We start from the raw sequence: 17,883 nt of genomic DNA, 5'->3' as shown, positions 1-17,883 counted from the left end.
TCGAATAAACTCAGCCTGCCCGTGTGATTAATGAGTAGTTACCGTGCACGGGGACCAGGGTATGGCGTAGATACTTATACTGTATAATTCATTGTCACCAAACAGTTGATACTAGAGCATACAATCATCACAGTGATATTTGATTCTGCGCTTCCCGCTCCCTGGATTACAAATCAATAGTAAATATTAAAAATCTAAATTATAATTCATAAATAGAAAATAGAAAAATGGGAAGTAAGGTAGTGCAAAAAAACCGAGAGGCAGGTCTGGGTATTTGGAGGGTACGGCCCAGATCCGGGTCAGGGATGGGTTTGTTATTGTCGTACGCACAGAGGTACAGTGAAAAGCTTAGTTCTGCATATTTGCATACCATCCATGCAGGCCATTTCTTCCCATCAGTATATTGAGGGAAAATCAATATGTTTTAGAGTTATTAGACTACCAAAGGAGGGGTGGGATGGGGGGAGGACAAATGAGGGGTGGAGAGGAGGAGAAAGAGGGGAGGGGAAAGGAAGGAAGGGAGAGTTGAGGGGAGGCAAGATGAGAGGAGAGGAGAGGAAGGGAGTAAAGGAAAGTTGTGAAGGGAGGAGAGGGAAGGGGAGAGGAAGGTGTGGTGGTAAGTGGAGGGGAGATACAGCCTATCACTTGGCTTCCTAATGGCTTTGAGGAACTCTGTACCCCTCATACAGAAGCTGAGAAGGGTTTGGTAATGCGACGTACGCCCTGAAGGTGTGTGCCCAAGGGCCTCACCTCCCTGCTTGTCCTGCTGGAAGGGTGGTTGTACCTATGGGAGAGGGCGGGCTTGGCTTTCCTGCTGCAGCTCAAACAGACCGGACTGTTCACTGTTTAACTTTTACCAAGCAGTTGAGGGTGAGGAGAGGGACGTGAGGCAGTGACTCCAGCAGGCGAGCCTGTGCCTGGCAATGGTGCTGCAAGGTACCCGGCACATTGGGTTCGCACCACCACCTCACAGCTCCGGTGGCCCCACTTCAATCCCGACCTTGGGCACTGTCCGTGTGGAGTCTGCAGGCACTCTCCCTGAGGCCATGTGAGTTTTCTCCCATGCCCCGAAGACAGGTGGTTTGGTAGGCTGACTGGCCTTCGGAAAGTGACCCCAGTGTGTGAGAGTGAAGGTAGAGTCCGGGGGAGTGGATCGGAGTGTGGAGAGAGTAAAATGGGAGAAGTGTAGGATTGGTGTAAACGAGTGAGTGATGGTTAACATGGACTGCGCCCAATCAGTGAACGAGAGCATGAGAGGAAGCAGTGTTTCCACTTAAGTCCATGGTTGAAGATTTAACAGGCAGCACCTTGCAGCAGCTTTTGGAGTGGGACTGCGCCCAATCAGTAAATGGGACAGATAAAAATAAGCCAGGGGCAAGCGGAGTGGCCATTGTGTGAGTGGACCAGTGTCGGAGTGGCTTTGGCTCATCAGGCTTCAGCGAGATCAGGCTTGGGCCACGTAAATACCTGGTTTCTTCTTCTTTATTCTCATCTGTTAGGACACAGAGCAGTGATGTGGCTTTGGTGGTGATGTAAAAGTTCTGGGAGACCTCCAGCCTCTCCGATAACCACATCTGCACCAGGTTCACTGAGCTGCAGCCTGTAAGAGGTCGTGTTAAGGACCTGGAGCTGCAGCGTGATGACATTCAGCTCATATGGGAGACTGAGGTAGTGCTAGATAGGAACTACCTATCAACATGAGAGAGGTCTGGAGGGGGATGAGGACCATCACTGGGTTCCGGCAAACTAGCAACAGAGGATCTGAAGGCAGTGTGGACAGGGCCAATGAACTTCACCTGTTCTTTAACAGATTTGACATTGTGACCCCTGCCCATCCCCCACATGAGTCATCTGTTGTCGGCCCCCCATCAACACATATTCCACTCTGCCCTCCTACCCCTCCTCACAGTCCCCCACCCTGCTGTCATGACTATACCCCTTCCCCACACAAAACCACCACGGTGGGCTTCACAGCTGAACAGGTGAGAAGACAGCTGAAACGTCTCAACCCAAGCAAGGCTGCAGGACCGGATGGTGTCAGTACCAGGGTGCTCAAAGCCTGTGCCCCTCAGCTATGTGGAGTACTTCGCCATGTATTCAACCTGAGCCTGAGGCTCCAGAGGGTTCCTGTACTGTGGAAAGCGTCCTGCCTCGTCCCTGTGCTGAAGACGCCGTGCCCCAGCGGCCTCAATGACTGCAGACCGGTGACATTGACCTCCCACATCATGAAGACCCTGGAGAGACTTGTTCTGGAGTTGCTCCGGCCTATGGTCAGGCCACACTTAGATCCCCTCCGGTTCACCTACCAGCCCTGACTAGGATTTGAGGATGCCATCGTCTACCAGCTGAACCATGTCTACGCCCACCTGGACAAGCCAGCGAGCACTGTGAGGGTCATGTTTTTTGACTTCTCCAGTACGTTCAACACCATCCGCCCTGCTCTGCTGGGGGAGAAGCTGACAGCGATGCTGGTGGATGCTTCCCTGGTATCATGGATTCTTGATTACCTGACTGGCAGACCACAGTACGTGTGCTTGCAACACTGTGTGTCCGACAGAGTAATCAGCAGCACTGGGGCTCCACAGGGGACTGTCTTGTCTTCCTTTCTCTTCACCATTTACACCTCGGACTTCAACTACTGCACAGAGTCTTGTCATCTTCAGAAGTTTTCTGATGTCTCTGCCATAGTTGGATGCATCAGCAAGGGAGATGAGGCTGAGTACAGGGCTACGGTAGGAAACTTTGTCACATGGTGTGAGCAGAATTATCTGAAGCTTAATGTGAAAAAGACTAAGGAGCTAGTGGTAGACCTGAGGAGAGCTAGGGTACCGGTGACCCCTGTTTCCATCCAGGGGGTCAGTGTGGACATGGTCGAGGATTACAAATACCAGGGGATACGAATTGACAATAAACTGGACTGGTCAAAGAACACTGAGGCTGTCTACAAGAAGGGTCAGAGCCATCTCTATTTTCTGAGGAGACTGAGGTCCTTTAACATCTGCCGGACGATGCTGAGGATGTTCTATGAGGCTGTGGTGGCCAGTGCTATCATGTTTGCTGTTGTGTGCTGGGGCAGCAGGCTGAGGGTAGCAGACACCAACAGAATCAACAAACTCATTCATAAGGCCAGTGATGTTGTAGGGATGGAACTGGACTCTCTGACGGTGGTGTCTGAAAAGAGGATGCTGTCCAAGTTGTGTGCCATCTTGGACAATGTCTCCCATCCACTACATAATGTACTGGTTAGGCACAGGAATACATTCAGCCAGAGACTCATTCCACCGAGATGCAACACAGAGCGTCATAGGAAGTCATTCCTGCCTGTGGCTATCAAACTTTACAACTCCTCCCTTGGAGGGTCAGACACCCTGAGCCAATAGGCTGGTCCTGGACTTATTTCCTGGCACAATTTACATATTACCATTTAACTATTTATGATTTTATTACTATTTATTATTTATGGTGCAACTGTAACAAAAACCAATTTCCCCCGGGATCAATAAAGTATGACTATGACTACAGGAAGGTAATCACCCCTAGGCTAGAGGAGGCAGACAACTGGGTGACTGTCAGGAGAAGGAAGGGAAATGGACATCTAGTGCAGAGTACCCCTGTGGCTGTTCTCCTCAATTATAAGTGGACCACACTGGATTCTGTGGAGAGGGCACAACCTGCTGGGGTGAGCCACAAGGATGGGGTCTCTGGCACTGAGTCTGACGCTGTGGCTCAGAAGGGAAGAGAGGTGAAAGAGGGCTGCAGTGGTGATAGGAGGTTCACAGCTGTTTTGGGCCCCCTATCTAAGAAAGGATGTGCTGACATTGGGGAGGATTCAAAGGAGGCTTACGAAAATGTTTCTGACATTGAAAGGTTTATCATTGGAGGAGCATTTGATGGCTCCAGCCCCAGGGCCTGGAATTAAGAAGAATGAGGTGGAATCTCATTGAAGCCTATCGAATGTTGAAAGGCTTCGATAGAATAGATGTGGAGAGGATATTCCCTGTGGGGGGGGATTATAAAGCCAGAGGACACGGCCTCAGAATAGAGGGTCATCCATTTAGAAATGAGATGAGGAGGAATTTCTTTAGCCAGAGGGCTGTGAATCTGTGGAATTCTTTATCACAGGCAGCTATGGAGACTGTCTTTATGTGTGCTTAAGGCAGAGGTTGATAGATTCTTGATTAGGGCAGGAGATTGGGACTGAGAGGGAAGAGGATCAGCCATGATGAAATGATGGGCCAGACGCGACGGGTCAAGTGGCCCAAATTATGGCAATATCCGGTCAGGATGGAGACAGCGAACAATACTACCTCATGCAACTTCTTCCAGATAGTCCACAAAACTGTTTCTTTCACCACTTCCCCAACTTCATTTTATTTTAAATGTGTTTCTGGTATTGTTGGAGCCTGTGATCTCCAGTATGAAGGTGTCTTTTTGGGCCAGATGAACGACCTGGAATCTTGCTGTCTCTGAGAAGATTCCAGGAGGTGAGCGACTCTATTTCTCGCCGATAAAGGGTTGTGGAAGACTGGAGTGTCAAGGCGAGTGCGGATGGAGGGTGGATATTCAACGCCATTTACTAGCCTCTCGCTCGCTGCTGCTGGTGGAAGGTGTCTGTGTGTGACGGTCTCCTGCTCGCTGCTCCTGGGGGAAGGCCCCTGCTTTCGAATGTTCTCTCTCCCCCAGTGCTGTGAGATGATGGTACCGAAGTCCTGAGTCAGTGATTGGACTGTAGTTCACTTAGATTCTTCCACTTTTATATTTTTAATATTCTGATTTTCACCCGTTCTTTCTTGTTGCTGTTTACATGATTTGTTGTTTTTTTTTTGTGCATGGGGGTTGGGTTCTTGTTGCCATTTGCACGATTTGTTTCTTCTTCATGGGTGAGGTTGATGTTTTTCTTTCGAATGGCTTCCATGGTTTTGTTCCGTGGCTGCCTGGAAAAGATGAACCTGAGGTTATAGAAACATAGAAACATAGAAAATAGGTGCAGGAGTAGGCCATTCGGCCCTTTGAGCCTGCACCGCCATTTATTATGATCATGCCTGATCATCCAACTCAGAACCCCGCCCCAGCCTTCCCTCCATACCCCCTGACCCCCATAGCCACAAGGGCCATATCTAACTCCCTCTTAAATATAGCCAATGAACTGGCCTCAACAGTTTCCTGTGGCAGAGAATTCCACAGATTCACCACTCTCTGTGTGAAATTATATACTGCATGCACACAGCACTTTGATAATAAATACACCTGGACTCTTGAACCTTATGACGTGGATGGGGTGAGCTGAAGGAACAGTTTCTGCCCCGTGTGGGGAACGGCTGGACTGGACTCCCACTCCTCCATGGAAACACAAAGTGAGAGGAGGGCAGTGTGGGTGGCCACAGCTGCTGGGCCCAACCCACCCTGTGCCCCAGTCCTTACGACTGCTCTGCATATGACCACAAGAAATTGCAGAGAGTCACGGACACAGCTCAGCACATCACAGAAACCAGCCTCCTCTCCATGTCTACACTTCTCACTGCCTCAGTAAAGCAGCCAGCGTAATCAAAGATACCATCCACCCAGACTTTCTTCCCCTCTCTTCACTCAGGCAAAAGCTATCAAGGCCTAAGTGCACATACCATTCGATCAAACCCAGCTTCTACCCCACTTAACAGACTTTTAAATGGTACCTTAGAATGATAAGGCAAACTATTGACCTTACAATCTACCTCATTATGACCGTGTAACTTATTGTCTGCCTGTACTGCTCTTTCTCTGTAGCTACCACACTTTATTCAGCACTCTCCTATTGTTCATAGAAATCTGGTCATTACAACAGTGTAGAGAATTGATCTGTATGAAGAGTATGCGAGACAAGCTTTTCACTGTACCTCAGCACACGTGACAATAATAATCCAATTCTAGTTCCTGACGGGCAGCTGCTCCAGACCGTGAGGCCCCACGGGACACAGATCCCTTCCAAATGGCACTGGCCTTTGCCACCCAGTGGGCCCTCACCCAGTTTCCCTGGATTACAGAGCCCCCAGTCCCTAGTCACTGCCCCATGACAGCAACTCCAAGGAGGGAGGACTGGTTTGGCTCAGTGTTCAGGGTCCGTGAGGTAACGTTGCAGGTTTATAAACCTCTGGTTTGATCACGCTTGGAGTGTTATGTCCAGTTCTGGTCACCTCAGTTCAGGAAAGATGTGAAAGAGGGTACAGAGGAGATTAACCAGGATGCTGCCTGGATTTCAGAACATGTCTTATGAGGAGAGGTTGAGTGAGCGCTTTGGAGTGAAGGAGGATGAGAGGTGACTTGACAGAGGTGTAAAAGATGACAAGAAGTATAAATAGAGTTGAAAGTCTGTGACTTTTCCCCAGGGTGCACATAGCTAACATGAGAGTGCATAATTTTAATAAGATTGGAGGGGGATGTCAGTAATTTTTTTTAATCTAGAGAGTGGTGGATGCATGGAACACCCTGCTGGGGTGCTGATAGAGGCAGATACATTGGGGACATTTAGTAGAATCTTAGACAGGCACATGAATGAAAGCAAAATGGAGGGCTATGTGGGAGAGAAGGGTTAGATTGATCTTATATTTTGCTAAAAGATTGGCACAACTTCATGGGCCATAACCCTGTACTGTGCTGTATTGATCTATGTTCTACTGTATATTTCTCCTCAGCCAGGGCTAACACCAATGGTCTTTCCTCATCTGTGTGACCAACAACTCAGCCCCACACCCGGAAAGTCCAGGACTTCAGCATGCACAACATGGACCCTGCCTCTATCCCTCTGCACCACTTCAAGTGGGCACACTGGTACTCACCCTCCAATCCACCCACGCTCAAGTCAATTAATCGGTACACGGAAGGTCCCTCCCATTCAAATCTCAGACGACAATCCACCAGTAAATTTAAGGAGCTCCCTCCCATTGTTCTGAGTTCCTGTTGTTTCCCCTGTGCCCTGTTAATGAGCTCTCTGCAGCAAAACGTAACCATGTGTGAGGCAGCTCCTCTCTGAGCCTGGAGAATACAGCCTACAGCCTCCACAGGATCCGCCACCCCAAGGTCCGGCCTGTGGAAAGCACCCACTGGCACAGCCCACAGGCTTTGCTGGGACTGGCCCAGGTCTGGCTGTGTTGCCTGGTTTACCCGAGAAAGAACTCATTCCTGCCTGTGGGACGAGGCAAGAGGTGCGGAATGAGTTGTATTGGGATTTGACCCAAACGGATTGGGATGTTTAGTCCGGGGAATACTGTACACGTCATTTCAGTAACATCCACATCCTGTGAACTAATGAATCAAAGCTGCAAAGCAGGTGGTAACCGAACCACCGAGGGGATGTTCCTGGGGGAAGGTTGCCTGGATACAGTCACACAAGAGAGGTAAGGGCACGGGACACAAGCTCACTGGATGGGAGATATCTCTGCAGGGTTTCCATTGAGTTCTGCTGTTGTTCTCAGCCTGTTTCCCCCCAGAAACCTACAGAAAAGACAGATTTCTAGTTTCAATCCCACTTCCAGCCGTTTCCACCTCCTAAATATATCACCTCTCTCAATACTAAGCATCTTGTAACAATGATAAAAATATATGCTAAAATATTTAAAACCTGTTCAATATTTAAAAATTACTTGTGTATAAATGAAACGGCGATTATTTCCAGTTTAAAACTGAGTTAAATGGCATAGTGAGCCACCCATCACAAATGATGAACTTCTTGTGAAAATATACAATAAAATTGTGCCAGATTGTTCCCTTGAATGCATTATGCAGAATATTTAATATATGGAGAAAATTTATACTCAAAGTGGTGTCTGATTATTCTGTCGGCTTGAAGTTTCGATTGTACAAATAAATTTGATTGGAAACTTAATCCATAACTTCACCATGGAAAACAAATGCAGTTTTTGCCCAAATTGGCTCTGCACCCAGAGCGGGAATTCCCAACTTTGGCTGATTCAAACGCAACTCCAAACACAGTCAATGAGATCCAACTTAAAGGGGGGGAGGCAGGGGGAACGACAGTTAGAAGAATAGAATTAGAGGGGCAGTTGGAAAATTTCAGCTTAGATCAGCAATTAAAATGGGCTGCAGCAGTGTTTTGTGAATGTATAAATAGTTTGTTTCAGATGATTAATAGCAGAAGCAACATATAGAGTCAAGCGATCCCACATTCCATAAATTCGATCCTGGTGTATACCGTCATGATGAAGGTGTACAATTAAACAATTCACGGGAGGACGATGCACCTCCCATCACATTACTGACCTTTGTAGATATTGGAAAGGCTTTGAGGAGACAGGAAGGGATTCATTGGCCATAAAATACCAGTCCATGACCTTCTCTTGGGAGTTGATGGTGGGTGTTTTGATGATGGCAATACTACTGAATGTTATGGAGACTTGATTGGATTTCCTTATGCTTAACGGCCTAGATAAAATGGAAATGGAACGGGTGAGTCTAGGACTAGAGAGGACACCTCAGAATACATCCCTTTAGAACAGAGGTGAGAAGGAATTTCTTTAGCCAGAAGGTAATGAATCATTGCCACATGACGGCTGTGGAGGCCAACTCATTTGTATATTTAAAGCGGAGATTGCCGAAGGGTCTCGGCCCGAAAGGTCGACTGCACTTTTTTCCCCACAGATGCTGCCTGGCCTGCCGAGTTCCTCCAGCATTTCGTGTGCGTTGCTTGGATTTCCAGCATCTGCAGATTCTCCCTTGTTTGTGAGTTGGTAGGTTTTTGATTGGTAAGGGTGTGAAAGGTTGTGGGGAGAAGGCAGGAGGATGGGGTTAAGAGGGAAAGTTAATCAGCCATGATAAAATGGCGGAGCTGGCTCGATGAGCCAAATGGTCTAATTCTGCTCCTGTGTCTTAAGGAGATGGTCATTGCCTGGCATTCACTGTTATCACTCATCAGTCCATGTGTGAAAGTTGTCCAAACCTTGCTCTGTGAAGACTGGGACTGCTGGGGAGCTGTGAAAACAAGTACACATTGGGCAAGTATCAGCCTCCACTTCTGACCTTATGGAAGGAAGCTCATTGATGAAGCAGCTGAGCAGGTCAGGTTCAGCATACCATCTCGAAGAACTCCCAGAGCCATGTCCAGGGACTGGGATGATTTATAACATGGTTTTCAATTTACTGGGCCCAAACTTGGTCAAGTGTGGTCTAATATCTGAGGCTGTCACTCTCACCTCACCTTGGGAAGTCAGCTGTCAGAGATGTAATCTCTGTGTTGGCAGAACCTGCAGAATTTGTATCTGCTTGATAACCGTGCCAACGTCACTTCTTTCATGTTGCTGATAACTTCAAGGAGACTGCAAGGTGCTAAGTGACCACAAAGAAATAGACGTATTTTGTGAGGACATTCTCAGCCCAATCAGCAATGCTTTGTTTCCAGCACATTGGTAGACAGGCAGACAGCAGAGGGCAGTGTTGGACCAGATCACACACACCCTACCCAGGCACTGGGTCCAGTCCACTAATAATTCCACTCTATCGCCCAACTAAAATATGAAATATCCTATTTTTTAAGTCTCAAAAAGATGATCATGCTACCTGCATCCACAGTCACATGCCCATGTTAAAAAAATTCTGTAAAGTGAAGATGTTTTCAAAATAATGAAATGAAAAGTTTCTATCAAAAACAATAAAGAGTGGTAAACAGTAAAAAAAATTTAAATCAAATCAATATTTAGAGTCACCACTCTTTGCCTTTAAAACTGCTTCAATTCTTTTAGGTATACAGTCCTGTAGGTTTATAAGAAAATCAGCTGGGAGGTTGTTCCAAGCATCTTGGAGAACTTGCCATGGTTCTTCTGCAGACTTTGACTGTCTCCCTTGTTTCTGTGTCTCCAGGTGATCCCTGACAGCTTCAGCAATGTTGAGATCGGGGCTCTGTTGCAGAACACCTTGTTCTTCTTTTTGCTGAAGAAAGTTCCTTCTGGCCTTGGCCATGTGTTTGGGGTCATTGTCCTGCTGCAGAATGAAGTTAGGATTGATCAGACGCCTCCCTGAAGGTATTGTGTGATGGATGAGAATTTGCTTGCACTTCTCAGCATTGAGCAATCCATTAATTTAGACCAGATCACCAACTCCATTTGCAGGAATACAGCCCAAATCTTTGCCGTCATTCACTGTTGGTTGCAGACACTCATCCATGTAGTGCTCTCTAGTTCTTCTACAGACAATCTGTCTCCTGCTTGAGCGAAAAATTTCAAATTTAGACTCGTCAGTCCAGAGGACTTACTGCCATTGTTCAGAACTCCAGTCCTTGTGTTTTTGTGCACACGAGTCTCTCGGCTTTGTTTCTACTTCGGGGGAATGGCTTTTTGGCAGTAACTCGTCCACAAAGACCACTTCTGACTTCGGACTGGAGGGGTGTACTTGGGTTCCAGTGGTTTCTGTGAGTTCAGAGCAGATAGCAGTGCTGGATTTGCTCAGATTTAGAAGGGACGTCAGTTTGATGTATCTCTTATCTGCTGGATTTCTTGTCCTAAACTTTGCCCATTTCTTTGTGCTTCTTCAGAAGACCTTGTACTGCACATCCCGTCTGCCATGAAATTTCTGCTTGAGAGAGACCTTGCTGATGCAGGGTGACCACCTTGTGTCTTGTCACTATGCCCACTCTTGCTATGGTGTAAGAATTGATTTATTTTTAAATTAAATTGTCACATCTGTCACACCCTTACCCTTTAGTTTGGTCATTCTTCATCCGATTTGATCCTTCTACACCCGTTTCTATTTTAGCTAATCAGTTTTGTTCATTTGACTCATTATGTCATTGATCATTAGCAATCTGTTTGTTTCCTTTGTTTAATCATCCACTGGGCTGTATACTACAAATAAGGCTTTTATTTGAAAAGTGATTTATTACTTAATATGTTACATTTTGAAATACAAAAAAAATTCTCTGTAATAGTTAATTTTTTGGAAAATAAATGTTTCAAAATCTAAAATTTGCTCTTTTCTACTAACACACTAATACAGAAGACAAAAAAAAATCTAAAACAAAATTTATATTAAAAATCTGCAGTTCTTAAGACTTTAACACAGTACTGTACAAATCATTATTCAGTATTATAAACAAGAAGGGCCCCAGCACCAATCCCTGTAGAACGCCATTAGTAATAGGTATCCCATTTCCAAAACAACCCTCCACCGTAACCTTCTGTCTCCTGTTGCCAAGCCAATTCTGGATCCAATCTGACTTTCCCTGGGTCCCAGAGGTCCTCACCTTTTGGACCAATCTTTGCTTTGCAGCTTCTGCCTCTCACCAGTTCTGAGGTCCGTACTTGATTTCCACCGCTGTCTGTGAAGAGTTTGTAAGTTCTCCCTATGATAATGTGGATTTCCTCCCACATTCCAAGGATTAGTGTTAGTGAGCTGTGGGCTTACAAGGTTGGTTCTGGAAGCAACAGGTCCGAGCTGCCCAACACAACCCTCGCTGATTGAAGCGTATAACATATTTCACTGGATGTTTCAATGTACATGTGACAAATAAAGCTATTCTTTCTATCTTTACCTCCATGCTGGTAATTGCATCTCCTCCATAGGTCCCTTTGCTTCAACCTGCCCAGCCCTGGTTCCATTCTTTCTCCCCAGGTCCAGTCATTTCCCATTTAACAGCCTCCTTGTTGGTTTCCAATTTACTGGTTGACTTAGTGGTCAATTTACCAGTTGACTTAGCTTCACCATCCAACCCAAACCAGGAGGATCTTTCACTTCTCCTTGAACTGAGGCCCAGCCAGTCCCCCTCCTGCACCACCCCTTCCCCAGACTGACCGCGTTCTCATGGTGAATCCGATCTTCGACTCCACTTATTTTTACCAACAAAGGTGCAGCTTTGGGAACCCATCTGGGCCTCCACAGTGTCCCTCTCTGTTTGGGTGGCACGGTAGTGTAGTGCTTAGCAAAACACTTTACAATGCCAGCGACCTAGGTTCAGTTCCTGCCTCTGCCTGTAAGGAGTTTGTATGTTCTCCCACCGTGACTGTCTGGGTTTCCTTTGGGTGCTCCAGTTTCTCCCACAGTCCAAAGATGTACTGATCGGTAGGTGAATTGATCACTATAAATTGTCCCGTGATTAGACTAGGGTTAAATCGGGGGTTGCTGGGCAGTGTGGCTCGAAGGGCCGGAATGGCCCATCTCACTGTATCTCAATAAATTTTTTACAAACGTTTGTAGAAATATGCCTAACAGTCCTTGCTCCAGGCCAGTTCAAGCTTCTTCATTCTCCATCACACTGACAGCTTCACGAGTTCTGCTTCCTGCACCTGTAGAACCCTGAAACGTCATCAACACTGCCGTCGTCCCACTGTGCCCTCACTTACGCACGGTCCATTTTGGAATCTTCTCTTCCTTGTATCACTTCAAGGAATGACCTTATGGAGGTGCATAAAATTATAAGGCAATAGATAGGATTGAAGCACACAACCTTTTTCCCAGGGCTGGAGAATCAAAAACCAGAGGGGAGATTTGGAAGTGACTTGAGGGGCAATTTCTTCATACAGATACTGGTGGATACGTGGCAGCTCGTTCTACAGAAAGGAGTTGATGCAGGTACAATAATATTCAAAAGCACTTGGACTAGTAGATGGATAGGAAAGGTTTAAAGGAATATGGGTCAAACACAGGCAAATAGGTCTGGTTTAGATGGTCAGCTTGGTAAGTATGGACAATTCTGGCCAAAGAGCCTGTTTCCACACCAGTAGTTCCAGATCTCTTCCTATTTCCTTAACCGAGGCCTCCTCTCCACGTTAGTCGGTGTGACTCTCCATCACATCAATTCTACCTCCAGCTCTTTTGCTCTCCGAACCTGTCCCCCAGCCTGAGACAGAACAACCCCCTCTCCCATCCATCCACTCGCCCCCAACACCAGGTCACACCTTCGACCGCCCTTCGCCTCTGCATTCCAAATGGGCCTTTCCTTTCCACGATTCCAGAGTTTGCCCTTCCATCCCTAGCAACACGTCTACCTGTTGTTGCTTTTCCATGTCACCACAGGACATGCAGCACCTCTTCCCTTCCCGCTGTCCCGTGGCCCAAACATCCTTCCAGAGGAAGCAGGAACTTGCCTGCATGTCAAGCATTGTTGGGAGTGGGACGTTGTTGAAAGCTATCCCTGTGGTGATCGTTACACAGTCAGGCTCTCTGTACACAGGGAACGAGGCAGCACAGATTGTCCCCTGACCTCAGCCAGCCCACTGCCACCACCAGTCAGAGTTCTCCCTCCCACGACCATTCCCATTGCATGCTCTGCATCTGGAGACTAGGAGCTTGTTCTCCAGCTGCAGAGGAACACCAGGAGAGGTTCTGATGGAGAACCCTCTCCAGTTGGACAACTCAGCATGGTAAATCATCCAGCTAGTGTCCTGGGGTCTGATCGAGATAAACCACGGTTGCGTGGTGATGGGAGATGAGGGTTACAGGAGAAAGGAGATGGCAAGGGGCACAGTGACATCATCAGAAGGTGGTGATCAGGGTCTGTTCCAATTTAGTAACAGTAACTGGCAACGTACGGCGGCCAGTCTGTGAGATGTGGGAGGAAACTGCAGCACCCAATCAGCCACAGGGAGAACCTGCGTACTCCACACAGACAGCACGCGAAGCCACCATTGTCCCCGGCTCTGTGAAGCTGCGAGGCAACAGCACTACTTGCCGCACCACCGTGCCACCCACCAGAGCTGTTACCTCAGACCTCCCAAACTCTGACCCAGCCCCAGGGGCAAGGATCCTTATCTATCAGTGGCACCTCCTCCTACCCGTGGTGGGAGTGATCACAACTACGTGTGGAGCCTCACCAATGATTACTGCACTACCCCCCACAGGACCACTGAAGGTGCTGCTGCTTTCCAAAGGTCCCGGAGTCTATCTCATGATAACCCATCTAATTGTCCTGAGGCAGGAAGGAGGCTGATGGGCCAGCTGCTCTGATTTCTATGTAAGTCACACAGTATTAAAGTTTATTCTAATTCAATGATAAAAACAATTTTGATGCAGGAATTTAAAAAAATAATGATCTGGATCTCTGTCGGAGAGTTGGCTGGAGCCAAGGCACGCACTGTCGGCTCTGGCTGCTTGGTGCAGGCTTGTGCAACAAGCTGGCGATGTCCCTGGGCAGAACCACAGGCAGCCAGGTTCCTCTGGGGGCACAGGATGGGCATACGAGCACAGCCCCTCACCGCAGCACACACTGCCGCTACAGGTCAAAACCAACTAACCCTCCCTCCCTCCCCCACCATGCACGTGCGCGCACACACACACACAAAGACACACACACACAGACACACACACACACACACACACACACACACACACACAGACACACACACACACACACAGACACACAGACACACACACAGACACACACACAAAGACACACACACAGACACACACACACAAAGACACACACACACACACACACAAAGACACACACACACAAAGACACACACACACACAGACACACACACACAAAGACACACACACACACAAAGACACACACACACAGACACACAGACACACACACAGACACACACACAAAGACACACACAAAGACACAAAGACACACACACACACAAGACACACACACACAGACACACACACACACACACACACACACACAGACACACACACACAAAGACACACACACACACACACAGACACACACACACAAAGACACACACACACACACACACAGACACACACAAAGACACACACACACACACAGACACACACAAAGACACACACACAGACACACACAGACACACACACACACACACACACAGACACACACACAAAGACACACACACACACACACACAGACACACACACAGACACACACACAAAGACACACACAAAGACACAAAGACACACACACACACAAAGACACACACACACAGACACACACACACACACAAAGACACACACACACAAAGACACACACACACAAAGACACACACACACACACAGACACACACACACAAAGACACACACACACACACACAGACACACACAAAGACACACACACAGACACACACACACAAAGACACACACACACAAAGACACACACACACACACACACAAACACACACACACACACACACACAGACACACACACACACAGACACACACAGACACACACACAAAGACACACACACACACACACACAAAGACACACACACACACACAGACACACACACAGACACACACACACGGACACACACACAGACACACACAAAGACACACACACACACACAGACACACACAAAGACACACACACAGACACACACACACAGACACACACAAAGACACACACACAAAGACACACACACAAAGACACACACACAAAGACACACACACACACACAAAGACACGCAAGTGCACAAACACAGACACGTAAAGACACACAGACACCCACAGACACACACAGAATCCGACCTCACCCCATACAGCTGCAGAAGCGACTTCCGGATGCCTGTGTAACAGCCCCTGCCCTCCCCCAATCGGTCACAACCTCCGGCCCCTTCCCCCTCCCCCCAACAGGAGTCACAACCTCCGGCCCCCGCCACACCACCGCCCCAGGAGGCTTCAGCCCGCCCAGTTCCACTCTCCAGCAGAGGCCCTTCCCTGGGTCGCAGCAGCCCCACCAGTCAGTAAGTCTGTCCCCCTGCTCCGGCCCGTGCTAGGAAAGGTGACTCAAGCCTCTGTGTATACAGTGCAGGTAAATACAAGTCCTAGAAAACTTCTTGTGAAGATGCAGATGGAATCACTCCCCCGAGAAGAGTGGGGAAGCCCCATCTGCGGTGAGTGCGGAGATCTGAGTTTGCCTTAAAACCCGGAGATAGGAGAGTCGCTGCGCCCTCAGCAATCTCTACTTCAGTCTGCCCCTGCCCTCACCAGTCCAGGCCATCCTTTTGGGCTGAGAACCGGGGGCTGTTCTGCGTGTAGAACTGGGCGTACCAGCGGCGGTGGCGGACGATGGCCACGTCCTCCTTCACCAGCAGAGGTTTCGACACATACTTCTTGTTGTTCCAGATCATGACATCCCGTTCAAACTGCAAGAGGAAGCAAGGGAATTCATCCATCTCGACAACGGGCTGCCCTCGCTCTGTGACCTCCCACCGCCTTAATCCAGCCGATATTCCGTTCCCAGCCAGTACTGCCCCTCGCTCTTACCAGGTGCCACGCCCTTCAACAAAATATTCTATCCTCGCAGGAGGGAAGAGCTTAAGGGAAGGACCAGCCAAAGCCTCTCCCTTCCTATAAGCAGCACTTTGAAACCTTCTAACCAGTCACCCCGGTCAGCACCCCTGTAAAATTTCGTTTTAAAATCACCCCATTGGTAAATTTTGTGTGCAAGTGATCCCACTGAGATAAGGGAACGTGCTTATTGGCTGCGTTAGTTTGGTGCGGAAATTGGCCAAAGGTTTTGTTCCCCGTCATACTGTGCTTAGGAAGAATAGCAAATATTGTCCAAAGTGGAGCAGGGGACAGAGAGGAGAGCAAGTTGGATTGGGAGGAATTGGCAGGGGGTGGGGTGTGGGAGAGCTGGAGAGTAGTGGGGTGAAGTGAACTGCTCGATGCTTCAAGCATGTCCTGTCAGGGAGTGGCTGTAGCAGTGGGCAGCGACGGCAGATAACTCCGATCTGGGAGACCGGGTTGGTTTATTAAATTTCCCCAGTTGAGCAGCTGGTTCAAGTTCAGAGTAAGCGGTCCAGCCATTGCAATGCACAGTAACACAAGAGGCTGTAAAGAGTGGCCCGGTTTAATATGGGCACACCACTGACAGCATCTACAAGAGATGTCTCAGGAAGGCAGTATCTATCTTCGAAGGTTCCCACTATCCAGGGCGTGCCCTCTTTTCCCTGCCAACATTGGGCAGGAGGCGCAGAATCCTGAAGTCCCACACCACCGGGTTCAGAAACAGCTACTTTCCTACAGCTACCAGGTTCTTGAACTAAACAGCACACCTAATTCTACATCCACAATGGTACACCTCCAGCACCAGCATAGACTTGTCTCTGATTGTGATTTTCTTGTACTTATGTTCTAATTTGAACTTTTTTAAAGTTTACTGTCGTGTTTAATTTATGTACAATTTATATTGTGTGTGTGATGTCTTTGCCTGTGGCATTGGTGCAATCATTGTACCTGGACCAGCATAGTACCAGCCATTAATTTTCATGGTACCTGGACCTCACCGTACTTGTGCAGATGGCAGTAAATCTGACTTGATATTCAGGGAACCAGGGTGATGAGGATGGTGCAGAAAGTGCTGCCGAGGGAAGTCAGCCAGAGGGGGGTTGCGAGACCGATCAGTGATGGTATTCCACAAAGACTATTACGATCATTGTAACTTTTATCAATGATTTAGGTGTAAATCTGCCAACATCCTGTTGAAACACAGGCTGAGCAAGTGTTAGGGCTGAAGACAGTATTTGCTTCAGCTGGGTTTCTCAATCAACACCTAATACTGGAGAAACCGTCCTGAAGAAGGGTCTTGGCCCAAAACATCAACTGCCTATTCATTTCCATTGATGCTACCTAACCTGCTGGGATCCTCCCACATCTTGTGTGTGTTTGCTTTGGATTTCCAGCATCTGCAGACTTTCTTGTGTTTAGGGTCTCTCAATATCCTGAGCTGGTGCTGGGCAAACCGCTGCTCAATTTGAGCAGTGCAAACACTGAACTCTCATCCACTGTGGGGTGGGGGGAGAGAGGGGAAGAGTTCTCCGTGACACCCACCCCTCCCGGACAACGATGGGGTAGATTGTGCTCTTGGTGACAGTTCCTCCTAATTGAGTGGGCTGGGAAAGACCAGAGGGTTGAATTTAGGTTGGGTTAGACGTCAGGGAATGGTTCTGGTGTCAGCAACAGGAGTCTCTCACAGACGGT

At 48.0% G+C, this 17,883-nt stretch overlaps 1 protein-coding gene across 2 annotated transcripts in view; it reads right to left on the bottom strand.

The window, feature by feature from the left end:
• Nucleotides 1-4,533: 4,533 nt before the first annotated feature.
• zgc:92275 (cholesterol 7-desaturase nvd) overlaps nt 4,534-17,883 on the bottom strand; it is a 48,701-nt gene continuing 35,351 nt past the window's right edge. The window contains exon 7 of one of the 2 annotated variants that reach the window (XM_063073177.1): nt 4,534-4,934. In XM_063073177.1, the coding sequence (XP_062929247.1) occupies nt 4,875-4,934 (60 nt within the window). In that variant the 3' untranslated portion in view covers nt 4,534-4,874. Of the gene's footprint in view, nt 4,935-15,576; nt 16,044-17,883 lie in introns of those variants that run through there. The other variant, XM_063073176.1, reaches the window with a different exon arrangement.

This window comes from Mobula hypostoma, chromosome 21 (genome assembly GCF_963921235.1).
Source record: "Mobula hypostoma chromosome 21, sMobHyp1.1, whole genome shotgun sequence".
Lineage (NCBI taxonomy): Eukaryota > Metazoa > Chordata > Chondrichthyes > Myliobatiformes > Myliobatidae > Mobula > Mobula hypostoma.
This window is presented reverse-complemented; position numbering and strand designations above follow the sequence as displayed.